Genomic DNA, 20,994 nt, shown 5'->3' with positions numbered 1-20,994 from the left:
TCGAAAACCTTGTAAGTTTGGGATTTCAATTATCCTTTGCTGTTAATAAGACCTTGTTTAGTCCAGATTTACTTAGAATTGGTATAGATGGTTCCTTCCTGGTTCTTTAAGTACTTTAAGGCTTGGCCGAGTGGAAACAGCTCTCAGGTTTGAGCAGGCCAATTATTAAGCCATTTTCCTAACTCTGCTTTTACAAGACTTTCCCTGTCAATTACTGAATACCTATTGTGTCTTTTTCCCTCAGTCACCGGGGAGGAACCATCTACTGTCCTGTCCTGAAGGGAGTTCCTCCTAGGTCTGGTCAAACCTTTGTATGGTAATTAATTAAGATTTAGATTAGGAAACCTGCTGGGTTAAGGGAATTATCAGTGGTTAATGTTAAATCATCTTTTTCTAACACAAGAGTCCCATACTTTAAGATTTTTGAGTTAGTAAGCTACTTTTTTGCTTTTTTTTTTTTTGACTTAAGATAGTTCTGAACTTGTGAGGTGTGCTCACAGTGAAGTTTCCTCTAAAAGCTATTTTTCTACTTCCTTCTGCTAGCAAAGCAGTTGCTGCTACAGATTAAATGCATCTGGGCCATCCACAGGTTAAGGATTTTAGATAGGAAGGCTACGGGTTGTCAGTGGCCTCAGTGCTTTCGGGCTACGCCCTTGTTTACACTGACAACAAGGTGGTATTGGAGTGTTATAGGGTCATGGAGAAGACCTTCAATTATCAATTATAGGTTTTAAATTTACCCTGACTTTTACAGGAATAGGGTACACTGTTTCTTCTTTACTACTTCTATCTTTCTTTCTTTCTTTGACTTTGTCTCTCTCTGACTCCCTCTTTGTCTGTCTCTTCCTCTCTCTCTCTGCCTCTCTTTCTCTGACTCCCTCTTTGTCTCTCTCTCTGCCTCTCTCTCTCTCTGCCTCTCTCTCTCTCTGCCTCTCTCTCTCTCTGCCTCTCTCTCTCTCTGCCTCTCTGATTCCCTCTTTGTCTCTTCCTCTCTCTCTCTGCCTCTTTTCCTCTCTTTTCCCCCCCTCTCTCTTTCTGCTGTTTTTTCCCTGCCTCTGCCAGCTGCTTATGCTGCTGTTCTCCCCTCTCCTTCCCCTTCCCCTAGGGGAGTGACCAGCAGGAGTGGAGCTACTCTTTCTTCCCCTGAAAAGAGGATGCCCAAGATGGACATTAACTCGACCCAAGTGTACAACTGAGGTCCTAAGAATTGATCAATTTGGTCTGCCACTCCGTAAGGGTCATCTAGTAGTGATTTAAGCTCCTTTTTTAAAAAAATTCTGGACTTCTGAACTCGTTAGGGTAGCATATGCAAAGCCAATGCCCCCTTCCCCCCTACACCCACCCTCATTGTGGTACCTCTTTCAAAGGTAAGTGTCTGGAATTGGTGGATTCTTGGTCTCACTGACTTCAAGAATGAAGCCGCGGACGCTCGCGGTGAGTGTTACAGTTCTTAAAGGCGGCGTGTCCGGAGTTTGCTCCTTCTGATGTTCAGATGTGTTCGGAGTTTCTTCCTTCTGGTGGGCTCGTGGTCTCACTGGCTTCGGGAGTGAAGCTGCAGACCTTCACGGTGAGTGTTACAGCTCATAAAGGCAGTGTGAACCCAAAGAGTGAGCAGTAGCAAGATTTATTGCAAAGAGCGAAAGAACAAAGCTTCCACAGTGTGAAAGGGGACCTGAGCAGGTTGCCACCGCTGGCTCAGCAGCCTGCTTTCATTCTCTTACTTGGCCCCACCCACATCCTGCTGATTGGTAGAGCCGAGTGGTCTGTTTTGACAGGGCACTGATCGGTGCGTTTACAATCCCTGAGCTAGACACAAAGGTTCTCCACGTCCCCACCAGATTAGGTAGATACAGAGTATCGACACAAAGGTTCTCCAAGGCCCCACCAGAGTAGCTAGATACAGAGTGTTGATTGGTGCATTCACAAATCCTGAGCTAGACACAGGGTGCTGATTGGTGTGTTTACAAACCTTGAGCTAGAGACAGAGTGCCGATTGGTGTATTTACAATCCTTGAGCTAGACATAAAGGTTCTCCAAGTTCCCACTAGACTCAGGAGCCCAGCTGGCTTCACCCAGTGGATCTCACACTGGGGCTGCAGGTGGAGCTGACTGCCAGTCCTGCGCCATGCGCCCACACCCCTCAGCCCTTGGGTGGTCGATGGGACTGGGTGCCATGGAGCAGGGGGCGGTACTTGTCGGGGAGGCTCGGGCTGCACAGGAGCCCACGGAGGCAGAGTGGGGAGACTCAGGCATGGCGGGCTGCAGGTCCAAAGCCCTGCCCGGCAGGAAGGCAGCTAAGGCCTGGCGAGAAATCGAGTGCAGCACCGGTGGACCGGCACTGCTGGGGGACCCAGCACACCCTCCACAGCTGCTGGCCCAGGTGCTAAGCCCCTCATTGCCTGGGGCTGGCAGGGCCGGCTGGCCACTCCAAGTGTGGGGCCTGCCGAGCCCACACACACCTGGAACTCATGCTGGCCCACAAGCACCACACACAGCCCGGGTTCCTGCCCGTGCCTCTCCCTCCACACCTCCCCGCAAGCTGAGGGAGCTGGCTCCGGCCTCGGCCAGCCCAGGAAGGGGCTCCCACAGTGCAGCGGTGGGCTGAAGGGCTCCTCAAGTGCCACCAAAGTGGGAGCCCAGGCAGAGGAGGTGCTGAGAGCGAGCGAGGACTGTGAGGACTGCCAGCACGCTGTCACCTTCAAGAGGATCAGGGCTAACCCCTTAGGTACAGAGGGAAACGGGAAATTCTGAATATCTTTTTTACATCATTCTACCTCATGCTGGAGTTCTTTTAGACAGGGGTATTTTCGTCAGGAGGGAACAGACTGATGGGATGGTAATTCCCAAGAGTCAGTGTTATAAGGAGGAGGGATAACATGAGTAGAGGAGGAATTTGGAAAGGGATCTGAGGTGTCAGTGGCTGTCTGAGGGGAAAGATTGGGGATGCTGAATTGGGGGAAGATAGTCTAGAGGATCCCATGTGCTGGAATTTTTAGGCATGAGAGCTGGCTCTTCTGACTTTTCATTTTGAGGTGCCAGATTGGGTTCTTCCCTATTTGTTTTTAAGGGAAAAAGGAGGGCAGGTCCTTGTCTCCATAGCCTAGTTCTTCTTGGGACACTGGACTTTTATCATTAACATGTCAGATTAGAAGCTGACACATTACATGCTCATTTGACCTAAACTTTAGCCAGAAGATTGAGGGTTTGAGGATGGGTCCCTGAGTTCAAATAAAACAGCAATATTTTATCGTTTGTTGCTTTTTCCTTTTTTTTTAGTCTCTTCATTATCCTTCCAGTGTTTTAGCATGAGACCTAGGGGGCTATCCGGGGGGATATCTTTGTTACCATCTTTATCCTCCTTGCTCCCTGTCTTGCTTGGGGTATTTCCCATCTTGATGGTTTTGGGGTAAGGTTCAAGGTTCAATTTCCCTTACTGGGAATTTCTCACCTTTTGGGGTGAGGCTCAATGTCCCCACTGGAAATTTCTTGCCTTTTGGGGTGAGGCTTAATGTCCCCACTGGAAATTTCTTGCCTTTTGGGGTGAGGCTCAATTTCCCCACTGGAAGTTTCTTGCCATTTCTACTACTGGAGATTTGTGTGAGGTTCAATCCCCCACAATGGGGATGTCTCACCACTTTTTAACTTCTAAGCCACCCCGACCAAGGAGTACTTCACTGCCCCCGCCCCACTGCAACTTTCTTACCTTGGTCCTGACCACCAAGGAAATATTTTACCAGCTCCCAGAGCTTCTCCTTCCTTGGTCTGTGCACAGAGTTGTTGCCGCGCTATGTGAGGATCCTTTAAGCTAGGTTGCTGGCCAGTGCCCCCTGCCCCACATTGCTGAGAGCCCAGGTTATTCCTCGCACTGGGTGGGTCTTGATTTCTCACCCCCGAGGCTGCCACAAGGGGGCAGGGCATGCCTCCTCACAAGAGAGAACCAGAGAACATCCCTAGGGGGGAATGTAATCACAGGCGTGCCCCCAAATTGTTATATATAAAGTTTCAGTGCAGCAAAAGGAATAGCCCTCAAATATAAAATTTTATTTTTAATTCTCAGCAAGGCAAGTTACTTCTATAAAAGGGTATGCCCTTACAGATGGGGCAATGGTGAGTGCACACTTGGACAAGGGAGGGGAAGGGGTTCTTATCCCTGACGCATGTGGCCCCTGCTGCTGTGTCATTCTCCTATTGGCTAGGGTTAGCCTGCACAGGCTAAACTAATTCAGATTGGCTAATTTAAAGAGAATGTCGGGTTGAGTGCTTTGGTGGGAGTCAGGGTAGAGCAGGTAGCAGGTAATCTGAATGAGTTAGGGTGCAGCGGGTGATCAGAATGAGTTAAGGTGGCACAGGTGATTGGAATGAGTCAGGGTGGAGTAGGTAATTTGAATGAGTCAGGGTGGAGTAGGTAATCAAAAAAGGTTGTTTTACGAGGAAGTTAAGTTTAAAAGTAGAAGGCAAAGAACTGAACATACTGACATATTAATTATTTGAAAAGAAATGTAGAACTCATATCTAAAATCTGAGAAAAAAAGAAACAAGAATTTAAAAAGGTAAATATAGAGCAGTTTCAAGATGGCCAAATAGGAACAGCTCCAGTCTACAGCTCCCAGCGTGAGCGACGCAGAAGATGGGTGTTTTCTGCATTTCCAACTGAGGTACCAGGTTCATCTCACTGGGGCTTGTCGGACAGTGGGTGCAGTCCATGGATTGTGAGCCGAAGCAGGGCGGGGCATCACCTCACCCGGGAAGTGCAATGGGTAGGAGAATTCCCTTTCTCCTAGCCAAGGGAAGCCATGACAGACAGTACCTGGAAAATTGGGATACTCCCACCCTAATACTGCACTTTTCCAACAGTCTTGGCAAATGGCACACCAGGAGATTATATCCTGCACCTGGCTTGGAGGGTCCCACACCCATGGATCCTCACTCACTGCTAGCACAGCAGTCTGAGATTGAATTGCAAGGCAGCAGCAAGGCTGGGGGAGGGACGTCCACCATTGCTGAGGCTTGAGTAGGTAAACAAAGCAGCTGGGAAGCTCGAACTGGGTGGAGCCCACTGCAGCTCAAGGAGTCCTACCTGCCTCTGTAGACTCCACCTCTGGGGGCAGGGCATAGCTGAACAAAAGGCAGCAGAAACTTCTGCAGACTTAAATGTCCCTGTCTGACAGCTTTGAAGAGAGTAGTGGTTCTCCCAGCACAGAGTTTGAGATCTGAGAATGGACAGACTGCCTCCTCAAGTGGGTCCCTGACCCCCTAGTAGTCTAACTGGGAGACACCTCCCAGTAGGAACCGACTGACACCTCATACAGCCCGGCGCCCCTCTGAGATGAAGCTTCCAGAGGAAGGATGAGGCAGCAACATTTGCCTTTCTGCAATATTTGCTGTTCTGCAGCCTCCTCTGGTGATTGATACCCAGGCAAACAGGGTCTGGAGTGGACCTAGGCAAACTCCAACAGACCTGCAGCTGAGGGTCCTGACGGTTAGAAGGAAAACTAACAAACAGAAAGGACATCCACACCAAAACCCCATCTGTACATGAAAGACCACAGGTAGATAAAACCACAAAGATGGGGAAAAAACAGAGCAGAAAAGCTGAAAATTCTAAAGATCAGAGTGCCTCTTCCCCTCCAAAGAAATGCAGCTCCTCGCCAGCAACAGAACAAAGGTGGATGGAGAATGACTTTGACTAGTTGAGAAAAGAAGGCTTCAGATGATCGGTAATAACAGACTTCTCCAAGCTAAAGGAGGATGTTCGAACCCATCACAAAGAAGCTAAAAATCTTGAAAAAGGATTACATGAATGGCTAACGAGAATAAACCGCATAGAGAAGACCTTAAATGACATGATGGAGCTGAAAACCATGGCATGAGAACTATATGACACATGCACAGGCTTCAGTAGCCAATTCGATCAAGTGGAAGAAAGGGTATCAGTGATTGAAGATTAAATGAATGAAATAAAGCAAGAAGAGAAGTTTAGAGAAAAAAGAGTAAAAAGAAACAAACAAAGCCTCCAAGAAATATGGGACCATGTGAAAAGACCAAATCTACATCTGATTGATGTACCTGAAAGTGACGGGGAGAATGGAACCAAGTTGGAAAACACTCTTCAGGATATTATCCAGGAGAACTTCCCCAACCTAGCAAGGCAGGCCAACATTCACATTCAGGAAATACAGAGAAAGCCACAAAGATACTCCTCGAGAAGAGCAACTCCAAGACACATAATTGTCAGATTATCCAAAGTTGAAATGAAGGAAAAAATATTAAGGGCAGCCAGAGAGAAAGGTCGGGTTTCCCACAAAGGGAAGCCCATCAGACTAACAGCAGATCTCTTGGTAGAAACTCTACATAGAAGCCAGAAGAGAGTGGGGGCCAATATTCAACATTCTTAAAGAATTTTCAACCCAGAATTTCACATCCAGCCAAACTAAGCTTCATAAGTGAAGGAGAAATAAAATCCTTTACAGACAAGCAAATGCTGAGAGATTTTGTCACCACCAGGCCTGCCTTACAAGAGCTCCTGAAGGAAGCACTAAACATGGAAAGGAATAACCAGTACCAGCCACTGCAAAAACATGCCAAATTGTAAAGACCATTGATGCTAGGAAGAAACTTCATCAACTAACAAGCAAAATCACCAGCTAACATCGTAACAACAGGATCAAATTCACACATAACAATATTAACCTTAAATGCAAATGGGCTAAATGCTCCAATTAAAAGACACAGACTGGCAAATTGGATAAAGAGTCCAGACCCATCAGTGTGCTGTATGCAGGAGACCCATCTCACATGCAGAGGCACACATAGGCTCAAAATAAAGCGATGGAGGAAGATCTACCAAACAAATGGAAAACAACAAAAAAAAAAAGCAGGGGTTGCAATCCTAGTCTCTGATAAAACAGACTTTAAACCAACAAAGATCAAAAGAGACAAAGAAGGCCATTACATAATGGTAAAGGGATCAATTCAACAAGAAGAACTAACTATCCTAAATATATATGCACCCAATACAGGAGCACCCAGATTCATAAAGCAAGTCCTTAGAGACCAACAAAGAGACTTAGTCTCCCACACAATAATAATAGGAGACCTTAATACCCCACTGTCAACATTAGACAGATCAACGAGACAGAAAGTTAACAAGGATATCCAGGAATTGAACTCAGCTCTGCACCAAGTGGACCTAATAGACATCTACAGAACCCTCCACCCCAAATCAACAGAATATACATTCTTCTCAGTACCACATCGCACTTATTCCAAAATTGACCACATAGTTGGAAGTAAAGCACTCCTTAGCAAATCTAAAAGAACAGAAACTATAACAAACTGTCTCTCAGACCACAGTGCAATCAAACTAGAACTCACCATTTTAAGAAACTCACTTAAGACCACACAACTACATGGAAACTGAACAACCTGCTCCTGAATGACTACTGGGTACATAACGAAATGAAGGCAGAAATAAAGATGTTCTTTGAAACCAATGAGAACAAAGACACAACATACCAGAATCTCTGGGACACATTCAAAGCAGTGTGTAGAGGGAAATTTATAGCACTAAATGCCCACAAGAGAAAGCAGGAAAGATCCAAAATTGACACCCTAACATCACAATTAAAAGAACTAGAGAAGCAAGAGCAAACACATTCAAAAGCTAGCAGAAGGCAAGAAATAACTAACATCAAAGCAGAACTGAAGGAGACAGAGATACAAAAAACCCTTCAAAAAATCATTGAATCCAGAAGCTGGTTTTTGAAAAGATCAACAAAATTGATAGACTGCTAGCAAGACTAATAAAGAAGAAAAGAGAGAAGAATCAAATAGATGCAATAAAAAATGATAAAGGGGATATCACCACTGATCCCACAGAAATACAAACTACCATCAGAGAATACTATAAACACCTCTATGCAAATAAACTAGAAAATCTAGAAGAAATGGGTAAATTCTCGGACACATATGCCTTCCCAAGCCTAAACCAGGAAGAAGTTGAATCCCTGAATAGACCAATAACAGGCTCTGAAATTGGTCAATAATTAATAGCCTACCAACCAAAAAAAGTCCAGGACCAGGCAGATTCACAGCCGAATTCTACCACAGGTACAAAGAGGAGCTGGTACCATTCCTTCTGGAACTATTCCAATCAATAGAAAGAGAGGGAATCCTCACTAACTCATTTTATGAGGCCAGAATCATCCTGATACCAAAGCCTGGCAGAGACACAACAAAAAAAGAGAATTTTAGACCAATATCCCTGATGAACATTGATGCAAAAATCCTCAATAAAATACTGGCAAATTGAATCCAGCAGCACATCAAAGGATTATAAATCATGCTGCTATAAAGACACATGTACACGTATGTTTATTGCAGCACTATTCACAATAGCAAAGACTTGGAACCAACCCAGATGTCCATCAGTGATAGACTGGATTAAGAAAATGTGGCACATATACACCATGGAATACTATGCAGCCATGAGAAAAAAGGATGAGTTCATGTCCTTTGTAGGGACATGGATGAAGCTGGAAAACATCATTCTCAGCAAACTATCACAAGGACAAAAAACCAAACACCACATGTTCTCACTCACAGGTGGGAATTGAACAATGAGAACACTTGGACACAGGGTGGGGAACATCACACACTGGGGCCTGTCGTGGGGTGGGAAGAGGTGGGAGGAATAGCATTAGGAGATATTCCTAATGTAAATGACGAGTTAATGGGTGCAGCACACCAACATGGCACATGTATACATATGTAACAAACCTGCACATCATGCACATGTACCCTAGAACTTAAAGTATAATAATAAAAAAGGTAAATATACATACATATACACATACACATACACATACACATATATATGTATAAAGCAAGCATATATAAGCATATATATGTATATATGTATATATAAGCATATATATGTATTTATATATAAGCATATATATGTATTTATATATAAGCATATATATGTATTTATATATAAGCATATATATGTATTTATATATATAAGCATATATATGTATTTATATATATAAGCATATATATGTATTTATATATATAAGCATATATATGTATATATGTTCAAAAAGCATACGGAAAGGTAAAGGTTTTGAAATAATTAAAACAATTTTCAAAACACAGAGTAATTGAACAAATCCTACCACTCAATTTTAAGACTTAGCATAAGCCTAAAACAATTAAGTCATTATGGAATTTTCTAAGGGATACACGTATAGATTAATGGATTAAAACAGAGAATCCATAAATAGACCCACACGAATATAGCAATGGAGGTTTTAGAAGGGGAGAAAGACAATTTATTGGAAAAATATTAGTCTTTTCAATTAGTGGTATTGGAACAATTGAACATCCATGTGTTAAAAATATGACTTGACCAAAACCTCACGTTTTACAAAAATTAACTCAAAGTGGATCACAGATCCAAATGTTACATGAAATACTATAAAACTTTTAAAGAAGGCCGGGTGCGGTGGCTCACACCTGTAATCCCAGCACTTTGGGAGGCCGAGGTGGGCGGATCATGAGGTCAGGAGTTCAAGACCAGCCTGGCCAACATGGTGAAACCCCATCTCTACTAAAAATATAAAAATCAGCTGGGCGTGGTGGTGCACACCTGTAATCGCAGCTACTCGGGAGGCTGAAACAGGAGAATCGCTTGAACCCGGGAGGCGGAGGTTGCAGTGAGCCGAGATCGTGCCATTGCACTCCAGCCTGGGCAATAGAGTGAGACTCCGTCTCAAAAAACAAACAAACAACAACAACAAAAAACTTTTAAAGAAAACACAGGGTGAAATATTAGTAGCCTGATGTGAGGCAAAGAGGTCTTAAACATGACACCAGCAGTGTGATTCATAAAGAAAAGAAACAATAAATTAGACTTCCTCAAAGTTAAAACTTTTGCTGTGAGAAGGACATTGAGGAGAGACTAAAAAGCCAAACGAAGTATTCACAAGTATTCGCAAATCATATATACACCAAAGGCCTTTTATGAAAATTGTATGAAGATTCCTAAAATCTCAAAACTTAGAACATATGTCAAAACACAAAGTTTCACCAAACTTTGTTCAAAGATCTAACTGGCTTTTCTTTATGATTCTTGAATGGGCATTTTTTTCTCTCCGTCAACTTGAATGAGTGTCCCTATGTGTGGAGCAAAAGATGTTGGCTTATAGGCAGAAGAGGACTGAAAAAAGTAGAAACGGGGAACAAAACGTGGTTTGGTGATTTCAAAGTTGATTTCCTTGTAGGATTAAAGCAGAGAAAACTTTCTTATCATGCCTGCTCAGGTACGGTGGGCTCCTTGTTATTGGTTGCTGTGACTATTCTGTTTTTAATTTTTTGAGAACTGGCCCATTTCAATGTTCACTTTGATGAATGGCAATTAGTACAAGGGACACTATTCTGATTTTGTCTGTTCTGCTGGGGCCTGGGGCCAGAGATTAGGGCAAAACAATGGCCTCCCATGAGTTCATTTAACACAAACAACCACATTTTTTATAAGGGCAAAACATATCAATAGACATTTCACCCAAAAGGACATACGCATGACAAATAAGCCCATGAAAAACTATTCTACATCACAGCTGTTAGAGAAATGCAAATTAAACCATGATCAGATGCCATAATGCATATTTGAAAATGACTGAAATTTTTAACGAGATACTTCTAAGTGCTAACATGGATGAAGAACAACTTAAAATTTCATACATTGCTAGTGGCAGTTATGAAACGGGACAACTGCAGAAAATGATTTGGTAATTACTTATGAACACATGCCATGTGACTCAGTGATTTCACCTAAGGGAAAAAGAAAAATTTATGTTCACACAAAAGCCTATGTACATGAATGTTTATAGCAGCTCTAGTCATATTTGCCAAAACCTGGAAATTATACAAATGTATTTCCATGGGTAAATGGGAAATGAAATTTTGGTGCATCCTTACTTCCTATGAAATACTTCTCAGCAATGAAAAAGAATGAACTACTGATACACATAACAATGTGTTTCAAACTCGAAGGTGTTTTGCTGTGTGAAAGGAGCCGGTCTCAACCAGTTACATATTCTATTATTCTGTTTACCTGGCATTCCTGAAAGAGAAAACTGAAACGATGGAGTACAGATGAGTGGCTGTCAGGGTTTGGCGTGCAGTGGTGGGTACAGCTATAAATGAATTGCACATGGAGGAGGTTTCTTTTGGGGAGAAGACATAACAATCTTAACTGTTAATTCACGTAAAAGCAGAGATTCAAAATGCAAGAAACTGCATCTGATAGAACTGCAAGGATAAATCGTCAAATCTACAATGATATTTGGAGATGGCGACAGTCCTCCTCAAGGAAATGATTGAAGTAGACAGAAATTCTGCAAGGGTGTAGGAGGAGCTGAACAACAAAGAACCAATTTGAGCTGATTAGATTTTAGTGAACACTCCTCAGAACGACAGTAGATTATATGATATTTTCAAGTGTGTGTGGAATTTTTACCAAAAGAGACCAGAAAACAACCCATAAAAATTTAAAATAATTGGAATTGTACAAAGTACCTTTTCAAAATCTATAATGGAATGTAATTCAAAATATAACAAAGGAAATATCTGTAAAGTCCTTAAGTATTTTTAAAATAACACATTTTTACTAATCCGTGTTTAAAAAATTCTTGAGGAAAGTTAGAAAATATTTTCAAATAAATAAAAATGGAAATGTGATGTTTTAAAATATCTGCAATTTAGCTAAAATGTGCCTAGGGGAAATTTTATGTACTGAAATGTTTATATTAGAAAGTAACAAAAGACTCGAATATGTATACTTTGATCTTAAATAACTAGAAAATAAGGAAATTAAACCTAAGGTGAGCAAAACGATGGGGATAATATAGACAAGAAGAGAAAAATTAATGAAATTGGGATTTCAGAAATTTTAGAAAAACAATAAATAATACTGATGGAATCAAAAGTTAGATCTTTAATTAGATCAGACCAGCTGAAAGGCCCGAAGTCAATCTGAGAAATTTAAAACACCTGGCTTTGGGCCAGGTGTGGTGGTTCAAGCCTGTAATCCCAGTACTTTTTGAGGCAGAAGCAGGCAGATCTATTGAGGCCAGGAGTTCAAGACCAGCATGGACAAGATGGTGAAACCCTGTCTGTACTAAAAATACAAAAATTAGCCAGGCATGCAGTGCATGCCTGTAATACCAGCTATTTGGGAGGCTGAGTTACGAAAATGGCTTGAGCCTGGGAGGCAGGGATTGCAGTGAGCTGTGATCTTGCCACTGCACTCCAGCTTGGGCAACAGAGTGAGACTCTGTCTCACAAAACAAAACAAAACCCCAGAAAACGTGGTTTTGGAGAAGCAAGAGCTTTGAACACAGCTAGAAGTAGAGGACATTTTACAGCAACTTTAAACTGTTGTGACAACAACAATGTTTGTTTCTTAGAGAAGTTTCTGAGAAGACCAGATTTGCCTTGAAATGCTCAACGTGTCTGCAATGTTACAGATGCTTTCAAACGTATTAACCCAGGGGTCCCCAACACCCCCGGCCATGGATAGGAACTGGGCTGCACAGCAGGAAGTGAGTGGTTGGCCAAGCAAGTGAAGCTGAACTCCACCTCCTGTGAGTTCAGTGGCCACATTAGATTCTCCTAGGAGCAGGAACCCCACTGTGAACTGCGCACGTGAGGGGTCTAGGTTGCGTGTTCCTGATGAGAGTCTAATGCTTGATGATCTGTTACTGTCTCCCATCACCCCCAGATGGGACCATCTATTTGCAGGAAAACAAGCTCAGGGCTCCCACTGATTCTACCTGGTGGTGAGTATGCAATAATAATAGAAATACAGCGCGCAATAAATGTAATGTGCTTGAATCATCTGAAAACAATGCCCCACCCCCAACCCGTGCTCATGGAAAAATTGTCTTCCAGAAACCGGTCCCTGGTGCCAGGAAGGGTGGGGATGGCTGCATTAACCCATCTAATGTGAAGAGGATCCTGTAAGGTCAGCATGGAGAGTTCACCTTCTTCACTCCATAGCATTTTCTGCACTTCCCTTTGCAGCACCATCTATCATCTCAGGAAGCTGAGGATTTCCTCTTTCGATCTGATGCAGGGGCAGAATCTTACCCATCATCTCTGCTACCCTCCATATGACTGTTCTTACCTGAACACCTGTATAGGTGCCACTAGTCACGCTGAAAGCCGGCATGTTCCTGGGGACAGATGCCAGATAGGAAGCAGTGAAAGGCTGGTTAATTATTCTTTTGAAACTCCAGCTGGCATGTCCGCCATGAAACCATTTTTCACCTCCTGGGAGGAGCCCAGGGTTTGTAAGAATTCAGCTTCATGAAATGGCTGCTCCTCTTCTACCTCTTAGGAGGGGAATTTCTGAGCACCGTCCATCTGTTTGTGTGTTCTGTCCCCAGCTTCAGATAACAAACTCAGTAAAATCCTACTGCAAATATGCAACTGACTGCGAAAACACTCTCTCAATCTTCGGGGCTGTAACCCAACCAGGAGCTTATAGGTCAAATTGGACTCTTCTTACAGCCCACTGGGAATACACAGAGTAGAATTCTCCCAAGGAGGGAGGACCAAGTGTCTAAAGTCACCGTCCAGAATGGTTGCGGCTGTGGGACTGGACTGAGGGTGAGCCGTGCGAGAACCAGGGGACTCCTTCAAGGGCCAGGAATGCTCCATGTTGCAGGAAGGGCAGGTGGGTCTGCCCAGCCTCCAGGGGAGGCAACACTGAAGAGCAAGCAGTAGGTCAGGTCGCAGAGTCAGAAGGGAGGAAACACGATAGTGACCGGGGAAGGGCACTGTGACACGGGAACATGCTGGTGCCAGACAGAAGTGCTGATTATGTATTCGTCCCTTGTGCCCAGGAAAGAGAAGATAAAAGATGTGGATGAGCATTTGTAGGCGCCCCTACAACCTGTTTCATAGTAGGCGCTCAACAGACAGCACCCAGCAGACAGTTCCCAGGGGACCCACTGCATGCCATCCCCAAATTGTATTTGATGCTCATTGTCACCTTCTTTAGGCCTGCATTTAGTACCTTGGCCTCAGGGTCCTTCTTTTTGTTACTTGAGAGACATGATGCATTGCTGAGAAGAGAAATGAAGTACCAGTGAGGAGGTCTGCCTCCGGCTCAGGGGAGTGGGAGCAGCACGGGCTCTAGAGGAATTCAGATCAGGGATCCAGCTCCAGCTCTGTTCCTTACTAGCCACCTGATCCTGGGAAATACCCAAGTTCTGTGAGCCTCTGGTTCTTCATCTGTGAAGCAGGTATGATGAGGCCCTTCCACTAGGACGGTTAGAGTGTGTGCAATGTAAGTGAAGCATCTGGCTCAGGGCCTGGCATTAAGAAAGAAGTTTAAGGAATGGTGGATGGCTGTCATATCTAATACTATTTGACCCTAGACCCTAGCACTCTGGGATTTCGTAAATGTTGTTGTTCTCCAAGACTTACCAGAGAATATACAGCTCAATAGGACATGGGATAATCAGCCCAAACAGGAAGTTTCGTCAAGAAAATTAAGTATTTCCTCTTAGCGAATGTACTTCAAAATTTGGGTGTGCTGGAGTCTTGCGCAGCTGAATGCAGCTCAAAGCTCCTAGAATTTGAATCGAGGATCAACTCCTTTCCTTTCTCCCACCTGCTTTTTGATCCAAGGCACTGTTTTCACTTATTTTGTTAACACTCAAAATCTAGCCTTTGCTTACAATTGGTCAAATCCCACCTGAGATAACTTGATTAGAATGCCTTTTAAATACGATCAACTCTGGCTCTCCCAGACAGGCAGAAAAGCACCTGGCCAATGACTTCTGGGCTTCCCTTCTGGGAGATTCACCCTCATCTTGCAGGAAACCCTTGCAGATGATAGGTATCTATCACCTAGGCCCTGCACTGTGTTCAACCGCACCGAGACAGGAGCACGGGACAATTTCCTTCTATTCCTGCCCCAGGTGGAGACTCTTCTCTGTTCATCCACTATCCAAAAGGAACTGCTGAGCAGTTGTCCATTCCAGGCCTTTCTCTCATCCTCTGAGAATCTGGCTCTGGCACCACCCAGCTTCAATAGAATTACCTCCCCCAGAAGGAACTGCAGCTTCCCAAAGCCCAAAAGGCCCTGGCTCAGGGCATATACACTCGACCGCTGTCATCTAGAGCCCCAAACCCTCACCCATGTTTTATTTTCCTCTAGTTCTTAGAGGACATGGCACCACCTTAATTTTAGGATTGTAGCTCCTAGACTTACCACCCTGTGGTAAAGGGGTGGGTCTGGCTTAGCTAGCATCTCTACTACTAACCCAGGGTGTTCCGAGTAACAGATGCTCAGTGCGTGTTTGAAGAAAAAATGAGCCAGTGAACAGGAAAAATTATTCTTTCAATTTTTATTTCTCTTACATTCTCAAAGAAGCCAAGCAAATCCAGGTATACATGTATATATTTTAATTTTACAGGGGAGAGAAAGAGGTATAAGGCAAGAATAACTACATTTTCATTTCATTATTTCTTTATGAGCTCTATTTTGCTGCTAAGTTCAAGTTTCAAAAAAATTATTAATTCCTCTGCTATGTTATCTTGTCCCAATTCACAAAATAACAGGGATTTCCCCATGTGAATCAAAAGCAAGAATCTTACTCCTAAATAACATAAACAGCAATATGTGTGACTACTGTCATTCATTAACTTCGATGGTGAAGTTCATTAAACTGACCATTAAAAGAACATTTGAACAATTCCAAAAGGGAGCAAGGATAAATCTCCAAATCACCCAATAAACAAGGAACCCAGAGATGACATACAGTATGCTCACTTCCACCCATTGCCACTGAGAACGCTGATTGCTCTCTTCAAACACAGTGAAGAATGGGCCTCATGTCACATGGGGCAGGGTAGCTGCTGGATGGGGCCCTGACCCCACAAACATCTGCCCTGGCTGCAGCTGGTGCTCAGACTCCCTATTGCTCCTCTCCCAAAGCCTCTTCATAAAGGGATGGGTAGCAAATGGGCTCTCTTGTGTTGACCATGACCAAATAATTTATGATCTTCTCATAGCTGGTTTCAGCGTGGGCCTTTGGACCCCACAGGAACTCGTAGCATGCAGGATCACTGTGGGGCACCTGCCGGTACTCCAGGTAGTTTTCCTGCACCCAATCTTGGGTGAGCAGCTTCCTGGGCTCCCCATAGAAAATGTGCTCCGTCCCAACATACACCCCCATCACACTCAACGCTTCCCAGATAACCTCTTCAGGGGCGCAGTTGTCTTCGGTTAAGATCACACCCAGGATAATGATCAGGAGGGCGGCCTTGGGCATGCTATGACCATCACCCAGCATGCTATCACACGAGAGGCCAAGAGCAGTGACAAGGATGTAGGAGTGGCCAGCGGGGTCCACCTCCTTCACATCAGCACCAAAGATCAGCTGCATGAACTCGGAGGCTTTGCCGAAGATCACAGGAAAGTAGTGCTTGTAATTTTTGATGACACTCTCCAGCATTTCTGCCTTTGTGACCGGCTCCTTGACTCGATATTTGTGGAGCAGGAAACGAACCAACTCAGCCACCTTCCATTTCAGTGTTTCTTGGAACATGAAATCCAGGTGAGCTGGGTCGACCGAGGTGCTTGGCCCTTCCTCTTCTTGACTGCTGGAGCCCTCATCGAATTGGCTCCATAAAGTGTAGTAGATGGAAGTGGAGGAGGAAGCGCCTCCCTGAGGACTCTGGGGAGGACTTGATGACCCAACAGCAGACATCTCCTCCTCCTCCTTGTCAGAGGAGGAGGTAGCCTCCTGCTCCTCGCCTGTGGGATCCTGTGCACCCATCAGGCCCAAGTCCTTTCCTTGGGCTTCAAGGTCTTCATCAGGCTTGCAGGGCGGACTCCTCTGCTCAAGAGACATGATGACTCTGGTCAAGGCAGCAGTCAGGAGAGTGGGCAGGAGCTGGGTGATGGAGAACCCACAGGCCTGGGGAGAGAAGGATTGTGTGAGAGACTTCAGCTGAGAACCGAACCTTGGAGGTTCTAACAAAGGCTGACTTACAGGTCTTCTTCAGTGCTGCTCTGGGGCCTCTTGGGGCTCCTGTCCTCCTGGTCAGCCTGTCCCCTGAGAATCTGAAGGAGGAAGTGAGAGGGCTACTCAGCGTGCAGCTAGCCTGCAGAGATCAAGGCTCTATGAGTGACAGTAGGGTGAATGGGGCCAGGTGCTATGGGGTCCCATGTGTGCTGGGGCAGGTGGGGCCCTTGGTGCACATTCAGGGTGAACACTTCACCTTCACTGCTGACACTGCCTGGGCCTCCTCTGCTCTGTGACCTGAGGACACTGTCTCAGACCAAGGCCTGACTGCTTCCTGGAGCTCCCGGAAGAGGAATCGAGGGGCCCTTAGGCTGCAGACTGCAGGTAGAGCCCCGGTCCCTCAGTGCTGTCAAGAGGGCGGGCAGGACACTCTTGAGTTCTACACACCTTTGGGGCAGATGGTCCCCTCTGCGCTCACTCAGGGCCCTCACCTTTCTCCTGGCAGGGACTGGACTCCACTCCTCTACTCGCCTGAGAATCTCTCGGATCAAGAGCTCACATCCCTGATATGGAACAGAAGGACATGCCCCAACCAACATCTGCCCACACCTGCCCAGGGTTTCCTCGGAAGTACAGTAAGAGATGTCCAAATTCAATGGGGTCCATGTGTCCTGGGGTGAGGATACTGCCCGGTCCTCATCTTGATGCCTGCAGGGTCTGGAACCCTCCCCCTGTTGACCTGAGGCCCTATCTCCAGGAGACACCTGAAGAGGAAGTGAGGGGAGTCCATCCACCCAGCGGCTTCCCTCAGCTGACAGAAGGGGCAGGGTGGGGCTAGGTCCTCTGTGTTTGGTGAGTGGGGTCCCCTCAGTCTGCACCTGGACTCCTGGCAGGGCCTGGGACCCTCCCTCTGCTGACTTGAGTGCAGCCCCCTCAGACCAAGGCCAGCCCTCCCTGACACCAATGATCCCAGGATAAAGGAGGGACCTCAGCAGACAGTCCTGCCTGGGTTCTCTGGGGTGACAGTAGGGGCAGGGCAAACTCTCTTGATCTGAGAGTTTCTCTGGCCTGGAGGTACCCTCAATCCTCCCTTAGGTTCCTCACCTGGACTGCTCTCCAATCCTGGGACCACTGTGTCTGTTGAACACAGTGCCTCCCTGTTTTGTCCACACACCCTCTGAGAACAAAGTCCTCACCTCCCTGAGATCCAGAAACAGAGGTGAGGAGGCCCCACATCTGTCACCCCTGCGTGGGGTGTCCACGGCTGACCCCACCAGCTGAATCCTTCAGGTATGAGGTGGGTGTTCCAAAGTCCTCCTGTGGGTTATTCATCTTTACTTCTGCTGGGGCTTCTACTTACTCGACCCTCAAACCCTTGAGATGAGCAGACATCTCCCTTGACACCAATGCCTCATCCCCCTGAGGGCTCCTCAACTTCCTGCCGTGGTGCAAGTGAGCTTGCCACTTAGCACCATCCCTGATCAGCTACCCCCCCGGCCCCCACATCTAAGAACAGAATTCACCTAGACTCTGTGGGGTGGCTTCTTTCTGGGTTGGGGGTACCTCCATTCCTCATGAACGGGGCAAACCTCGGGTCCTGCTGATCCTGGGAGTCCTCCTTCTACTGACCAGGTGTGGAGCCCTCTGTTGAATCTTTCAGTGCCCTCTGGGATCAAGGTACTCACCTCCCTCAGACCTCTCACCCCTAGTCACGACGGGAGAAATGAGACCATGCCTCATGCCATTCCTGCCTGGGGCCACCTGGGGCTGAGAACAGGTGACACCAGTGTCTGTGAGGTCCTTTCTTTTCTGAGAGCGTGGAGGTACCTTCTTACCTTCAGTCCTCACCAAACTTCCTCCCCGTCACTCCTGGAAGACCCTGGATTCCACCCTGTGCTGACCAGGTGTGGCTCCCTCTGCTGAGCTGAGGAAACCCCTCGGACCAAGGCCCCCACCTCCCTGAGACCTGGGAGGCAGAAGTGAGGGGGCACCTCATGGTCACTCATGCGTGAGATACCCAAGGCTGACCAAAGGAGCAGGTTTCAGGGGGCCTCGTCGGTCTCGGTGTCCTCTAGGTATTCATATTTGCTCCTCACAGAATCTGGCCCCTTCCATTTTGCTGAACCAGAGATGAGTCTTGCAGACCAAGGCCAATTTCTCCCTTAGACCCTCTTTGAGAAACTGTGTGTTGGGGGTGGACAGGGCACTTCCCTTCCTCACAGTCCTGCCTGGGGCCTCCCAAGACTGACAGCAGGGGCAGGTTTCCTAGGTCTGGGATGAGAGGTCTGGTGAATCCTTCCTCAGGCCTCTGGGACTCCTCCTTCTGCTCACCTGAGGCCCCACTCCTCGTACCACAGCCCTGTCCCCATTGACACCCGATCCCACCAGCCACAATGCACCACATGTGGCCACCGTGCCCGGGATCACCCAGGCCAGGATCCCCACCGAGCTGGACTCCAGGGTCCCCTCTGTCCTCTGTCTTGTTCCTTCCCTGGTCTCCTAGAGGGCTGGGCCCCACCCCTCTGTGGACCTGAGTCTCTATCTGTCGGATTCCCGAGGCTGAATGAGGAGGGGCCTCGGTCTCAGATAGGGGCCGGGTGGGCCCCTTGTCCTGGGGTACTGGGTCCGCTCAGGCCTTCCTTGTCTCCCAGCAGGACCTGGACCCTCCCTCTATTCTCCCGCGGCCATGCTAACGATACCAACCCCCTTCCCTCGGTCAGCCCAGGATGCAGATATCAGGATCCGCTTCCCTGACCGCCATGCCCGGAACGTCCCAGGGTTGACTGCAGGGGCAGTGACTCCCTCTGTGGGGCCTCAGCCCTCCCTCAGGGTCCTGGCCCTGATGCCTGGCAGAGCCTGGCCCCTGCCCTCTCCCAACCAGTCCTGCCCTGGTCACACCAAGCTCTGACCCAGAGTCCCCTGGGGCTTAAGCAGTGAGGTGGCGAAGGGTGGCCCAGCCCGAGAAGTCCGCCCCCGGGTGGTCCAGGGCTGGCAGCAGGGGTGGTGCTGGATTATTTGGGGCCCTCTATCTGGGGTGGGGGCGTCCTCAGTCCTCCCTCAGCGTCTCACCTTGCCTCCCCACAGAGCCTGGGCCCGCTTCCCTCTGCCGATCTTCAGCCACCACTCAGAACCAAGCCCTTGCTACTCTCTGGCCCCCAGTGCGCAAGTCAGAGGCCTTACATCCGGGCACCCGGAGCTTCCCTGGGTTGACAGCAGGGGCCAAACCGGATTCTGCCACGGGAGACTTGGGGGTGGGGTGGAGTGGGGGGTTGAGGATGGAGGTGGGGAACCTGAGACTGTAGGTCATGGTGGTGGTGGCTGGGTTAGGGGTGTGGAGGCATTCAGCCCTCCCTCAGGGTTCTGAACTTGATGCCAGTCAGAGCCTGGGCCCAGCCTGATAAGCCCGACTCCGCCAGCTCAGGTTGTCCAGGGCTGGCACAGGGGCCGTGCTGTATTATTTGGGGTCCTCTATCTGGGGTGGGTGTTCTTGAGTCCTCTCTCAGGGTCTCACCTTGCCTCCTCACAGAGCCTGGGCCCGCTTCCCTCGGCCGATATCGACCCACCGCTCACAGCGAGACCCCCCGCTACTCTCTGACACCCAGCGTGCAAGTCACTGGCCTTACATCCGGGCACCTGGGGCTTCCCTGGGTTGACAACAGAGGTGGAACCAGATTCTGCCGCGGGAGAGTTGGGGGTGGGGTGGAGTTTAGGGTGGGGTGGGGTGGGGTGGGGTGTAGAGTGGGGCTGAGGATGGGGCTGGGGAACCTGGGGCTGTAGGTCATGGTTCGGTGGGGGGGGGGGCAGCCCTCCCTCAGGGTCCTGACCTTGATGCCCGGCAGAGCCTGGGCCCTGCCCTCTCCTAACCAGCCCTGCCCTGGTCACACCAAGCTCTCACTCCAGAGTGCCCAGCAGCTTGAGCGGCGGAGGGAGGGGGTCGGCCCAGCCTCAC

At 47.3% G+C, this 20,994-nt stretch overlaps 1 protein-coding gene across 1 annotated transcript; it reads right to left on the bottom strand.

The window, feature by feature from the left end:
• Positions 1-15,159: 15,159 nt before the first annotated feature.
• LOC129476101 (melanoma-associated antigen 9-like) lies at positions 15,160-16,931 on the bottom strand. The gene has a single exon (XM_055268694.2). It carries the CDS (start codon positions 16,929-16,931, stop codon positions 15,993-15,995), a length of 939 nt encoding a protein of 312 aa, XP_055124669.1. The 3' UTR covers positions 15,160-15,992.
• Positions 16,932-20,994: the final 4,063 nt, after the last annotated feature.

The sequence above is a fragment of the Symphalangus syndactylus genome, chromosome X, assembly GCF_028878055.3.
Source record: "Symphalangus syndactylus isolate Jambi chromosome X, NHGRI_mSymSyn1-v2.1_pri, whole genome shotgun sequence".
NCBI classification, from domain to species: Eukaryota; Metazoa; Chordata; class Mammalia; order Primates; family Hylobatidae; genus Symphalangus; species Symphalangus syndactylus.
Note: the sequence above shows the minus strand (reverse complement) of the source record. Positions and strands in the feature narration are given on the sequence as shown.

Excerpts from the sequence above, each read along its gene's own strand:
- LOC129476101 (XM_055268694.2), bottom strand. The coding sequence starts at position 16,931 with ATGTCTCTTGAGCAGAGGAGTCCGCCCTGCAAGCCTGATGAAGACCTT.